The 5,265-nt window shown below is 52.5% G+C and overlaps 1 protein-coding gene across 1 annotated transcript; it reads left to right on the forward strand.

Annotated features, from left to right (window-relative positions):
• The first annotated feature begins 282 nt into the window (after positions 1–282).
• On the forward strand, positions 283–3,013 carry LOC112890172. Its single transcript, XM_025957048.1, has one exon. The coding sequence runs from the start codon at positions 574–576 to the stop codon at positions 2,692–2,694; it is 2,121 nt and encodes a 706-aa protein (XP_025812833.1). The 5' UTR covers positions 283–573; the 3' UTR covers positions 2,695–3,013.
• The last annotated feature ends 2,252 nt before the right edge of the window (positions 3,014–5,265 follow it).

Consider the following 5,265-nt stretch of genomic DNA (forward strand, 5'->3'; position numbering starts at 1 on the left):
AAGGTAAAAAAAAATCAACTTTTTTTGGGGGAGGCCTGATACCCGGTGGAAAGTTTTTTAGACAGCTAACCATTGATTGTGGTCACAGTAAGTGCACATTGATTTTGGTTGCAATTAAAGGCATTTCAAACTGGATGGGTATATATGTTTGGCTGGAAACACATTTTCCTTCTAGAACGTGCAGGAGGACTGTTCATCCTTATATTAAGAAGAATGCCAAGCGCACATCACCATCCATTGAGCAATAAAACATGGTCGTCCTGAGAATTGAAGGTGGAACAAGATACTTAGCTTACTGCTTAGATCGCCACGAAAGGGTACGAACAATCAAAGCTTACTGCTAACACGTTGAGAGCTTGGAATATTAGCACGGACACGCAAAGGGCCTGCGAGCAACATTGATACAAAACTGACTGCAACACGTCCTCTTCCTTTTCTTGTTGTGGGGGAAAGATACATTATTGCAAGAGTGTCAGCTCGGAATGAAATGTTAGTTCTTTGAACATCTTTTAGATTTCCTAGCTAGAACAAGCACACCACATAGAGCTAGCTAGCCGGAGAGAAAGAGAGATCATGGCCAAGAAGATCTTGGGGGCTATGCATTGGTGGGACGAGTGGCAGCTGCGCGTCCTGGTCCTCGGCAGCCTTGGCGTCCAGTGGTTCCTCCTCTTCGCCGCCCCGATGCGCAAGTACACCATCCCGCGCTGGTTAAGAACCTTCATCTGGCTGGCCTACATCGGCAGCGACGCACTGGCCATCTACGCGCTCGCCACCCTCTTCAACCGCCACGCCAGCAGCAGCACCAGCAGCTGCGCCAATGGCGGCTGGTCGAGGGCCCTGGAGGTGCTGTGGGCTCCCGTCCTCCTCATCCACCTCGGCGGGCAGGAGGAGATCACCGCCTACAACATCGAGGACAACGAGCTGTGGACGCGCCACACCGTGACGCTCGTGTCGCAGGTCGCCGTCGCCGTCTACGCCTTCTGCAAGTCGTGGCCCAGCTCCGGCGACCGCAGGCTGCTGGCGTCGGCGATCCTGCTCTTCGTCGTCGGGATCCTGAGCTTCAGCGAGAAGCCGTGGGCGCTCAGGAGAGCCAGCATCAACAGGCTGGCGGCCGTGTCGTCCAGGGTGCACGGACGGGAGAGGAAGCCTCGCAGATGGTGGGGGCTCTTCACCAAGCTGGAAGACAATAAGTACATCCGCTGGGCAAGAACGACGCATTATTGGACGACGGACAATCATCAAGATCAGGTGCTGTCGGACGGTGACAAGGTCCACATGATCCTCTCGGATATGTCCCTGTTCGCCGCCTCCTCCGACCTGACGAAACGAGAGCTGATGAGGCAAGACAGCATCAGAGCCGCTGAGATGAGGCGGCAGCGCGAAGAAGGAAAGACGGTGCAAATTCAAGTCGAAGGTGAGGACGAAGTTCTGGGGCCTCTAAGCCCCAGCGCGGACGAAGTTCTGGGGCCTCTAAGCCCCAGCGCGGAGATGGGCTCCAAGCGCTGGCTGCGCATGGCGTTCCGGTTCATCTACACCAGGGTCAACGTCGCCACCACCCCGGCGTACCTGGCCTTCCACTTCCTGCTGGTCCCGGCGATCCACGTCGCCGCCATCACGCTCTTCGCGGCGAGCCGCAAGCGCGGGTACGACCCCACGGACGTCAAGATCACGTACGTCATCCTGTTCGTCACCGCCGCGCTCGACGTGCTCGCCGAGTCCATCCGCCAGCTGCTGTACAGGGCCATGTCCGCGGCAGGCGTCCCGGCGCTGTGTGAGACGCTGCCCCAGTACAACCTCATCGGCTCGGCTCGCCGGAGGATGCACCCGGCCGCCGGCTGGCTGCTCAAGAGCGCGGCCCACCTCGGCTTGGAGGAGGAGTATTTCGTCTGCGGGCGCGAGAAACTCTACAGGAGGGTGGCGGGGTTCGTCATGCTGGACCTGGTGCGCGCCACCTACGTCGACCTCGCCACCTACCGGAGCTTCACCGGCAGCAACTGGGCTATGAGCGTGGAGCTGCAGCAGCGATGCGGCCCCATGGTACGGCGCACCCTGCGCGAGTCCTTCGACGAGAGCGTCCTCATCTGGCACATAGCCACCGACCTGTGCTTCAGCCGCCGCAGCCCTCGGCCGCCGCCAGGCGCTGGAGGCGGGACCGGCGACCATGAAGAGTGCACGCTGGCGATATCCAAGTACATGGCTCACCTGCTCAACTTCCGGACGGACATGCTGATGACAGGCAGCAGGCGCCACCTGCTCACCGAAGCTTTGGAAGACCTCGAGTCCATCCTCCTCCGCCCGGACCTCGACGACACGGCCCTGCTGGAGGCCATCCAGAAGGCCGGCGAGTCGGAGCGGCACAAGTATCCTCTCATCCACGATGCTTGCAAGCTCTCCGACGAGCTGATGGAGGTGCGGCCGGAGGAGACGCGCTGGGAGCTCATGTACCGCGCGTGGCTGGGCATGCTCTGCTACTCCGCCAGCATGTGCAGGGGGTACCTGCATGCCAAGAGCCTGGGCGAGGGCGGCGAGTTCCTCTCCTTCGTCTGGCTCGTCCTCTCACTCAAGGGGGCCAAAACATTGGCGGACAAGCTTCAGATGCCGGAGCCTGACGCCCAGGACGATGGAGGAGCACGGCGACCGCGGCAAGAGATGCCGAGAACGTCGACCGACGACCTGGCTTCCCTGGTCGATTGACTCACAAAAACCGATCGACTGCCTCGTTTGCCTGTTTGTGTTTCTTGGTTGCTGTTTAATGTTAGTATCACGTGATTATCCGTATCTATCTATGTATCATGCTTCCATGGTATCATACCAGAGGTCAATAAAATCACGATTTCATAAAACTCCTATGACTGGCCTAATAACCTTATCAATTATTGCACTGAAATCCTAGCCACCAGCTGCCCACCGCTAGCTAATCTGCAGCTTTCACTATATATCGTCAACAATTTTTACATATCTTTTTAGGTCAATGGTACCATAACGCTTAATTACCTAGTACTAGTCTGCTGGAGTCGTGTAACTGGTCACAAAAAGTACTATGTTCTTAAAAACATAAAAATATATAAACTATCTTTTTTTTTGGGAGGCCTGATACCCAGTGGAAACTTTATTTTAGACAGCTACCACTACCGAAACCAGCACTTTGCCGAGTGCCAAATACCTTGCCGAGTGCAAAATATCGGGCACTCGGCAAAGAGAAACACACGGTGAACTCATCCTTTACCGAGCGTCGGGCGCTCGGCAAAGAATGTTTTGCCGAGCGCCGTGCTCTCGGCAAAGGATGACACTCGGCAAACGGGCGCCAGTACGTAACGGTAGTTCACGCCGTGACTCTTTGCCGAGTGTCTGGTCCAAGACACTCGGCAAAGAGAACTTTTGCCGAGTGCCTGGGCCAGACACTCGGCAAAGAGGCCTTTTGCCGAGTGCTGCGACCAGACACTCGGCAAAATATACAAATTTTTTTCTTTAATTTCTCTAAAATTTTTTCTATTGCCTTCCTACATTCTCCTGAACAAGATATGTAATTTAGGTTCTTTTATCGAAGTGTTTGCTATATTTCGATAATTTATTTCATTGTATTGAATTTCTTGAATAATTCAAATTTGAACTGCGTGGTCATTTGAATAGTGGAAAAAATGTATGAAAAATTGTTATTCATGTCAATGAGCATGCTTTGAGGCCTTAACGAAGAAAGGACCACAAATTTCAAATCTATTATTCACGAAACATGGCGACTAAATTATGTTCAAGTCGTGTTTAAATTGTATAAAAGATAAATTTGGACGGAAAATTATGAAACTTGTCGAGATGTCATGTTATCATGTGAGGACACTGTGATAAAATTTGTATAAGATTTCGTGAAAGTTTGACATCTACGATGCTTAACACCTAATCGGATTTCACATAAAATCATACATCTCTATAGAGAACTTTCAATTTATAAGCATCGTATGTTTTAACTTTCATGAAACCTCATCATATTTTTATCACAGCTTTCCCATATGATATCATTACATCTCGACAAGTTTCATAATTTTCCGACATATTTGCTTTTTATACATTTTAAAAATAACTGGATAAAAACTTCGTCGTCATGTTTCGTGGACAACAAGTTTGAAATTTCTATTTTTTTCTCGATAAGATCTCAACGCATCCTTCAATAATGTGAATATTATTTTTTCATTCATTATTTTCCATTTTTTGAGTGACTTGTAGCTCAAATTTCAATAAATACAAGAAATTCAATAAATTGGCAAAATGGGTCTCAAAAATGTGACTTCTTTGCCGAGTGCCGCCGATCTGGCACTCGGCAAAGAGGGGACTTTGCCGAGTGCCGCTGATCTGGCACTCGGCAAAGCTATTGAATATTACGGCCCGCGCTCCCTCGCTCCCACCTTATCCGCCTGTACACACTTAGAAAAGTTTTGCGCCCGCCCCCGACCCCGCCTGCTCCGCGCCCCCGCCCTCGCCGCCGCCCCCGGCCCCGGCCCAGCCCCCGCCGCCGCCCCTGGCCCCGCCGCCGGCCGCGCCCCCACCCCCGGCCCCGCCCCGCGCCCCCGCCCCGCCCCCGGTCCCGGCCCCGCCCCGCGCCCCCGCCCCCGCCCCGCGCCCCCGCCGCCGGCCGCGCCCCCGGCCGCCCCCCCCCCCCCCGCCCCTGCCGCAGGCGGCGCCCCCGGCCTTCGCCCCCGCCGCGCCCCCGGCCGCCGCAGTTACTGCATCCGTTCATGTTCCACCAGATGATGCATGTGTACTTGCGAATATGTTTGCTATGGTATTTGCGAGAATAAACTAGGAAATTTTAGTGGTCAATGCAGCCATGGCGCGCAGGTACTGCTATGTTTGCTATGGTTTGTGGCATTTGCGAATATGTTTGCTATGGTTTTTGGCATGGACAATAACGAATGTATGTGTGTGAATGTCAGTGCGAGAAATGGTATTGCAGTAGAGATAGGTACCATTTTGGACCATTAAATATATTAACATAGAGTAGGAGCCTAGGAGATCGCAATGTTTGTAACTTTAGTCCCTTAGTCATCTTTTAGGATATAAGCAGAAGTTGGCTTGGCTTATCATGTGATATTGTGATACACAAAAGGCTAAAGAGTGTGAATGCATTGTGATATACAAAATGCTAGAGAGTGTGTCATGGCATTGTGATGAAAACTTTTGTCATATGAAATTGATATTAATTTCCAATGCATATGTTAGAGGATGGAAGACCGTGACTGGATGTACACTGGCCACTTAAGTCGGGGTCAAGTC

This window comes from Panicum hallii, chromosome 4 (genome assembly GCF_002211085.1).
Source record: "Panicum hallii strain FIL2 chromosome 4, PHallii_v3.1, whole genome shotgun sequence".
Taxonomy (NCBI): domain Eukaryota; kingdom Viridiplantae; phylum Streptophyta; class Magnoliopsida; order Poales; family Poaceae; genus Panicum; species Panicum hallii.

Excerpts from the sequence above, each read along its gene's own strand:
- LOC112890172 (XM_025957048.1), top strand. The coding sequence starts at position 574 with ATGGCCAAGAAGATCTTGGGGGCTATGCATTGGTGGGACGAGTGGCAG.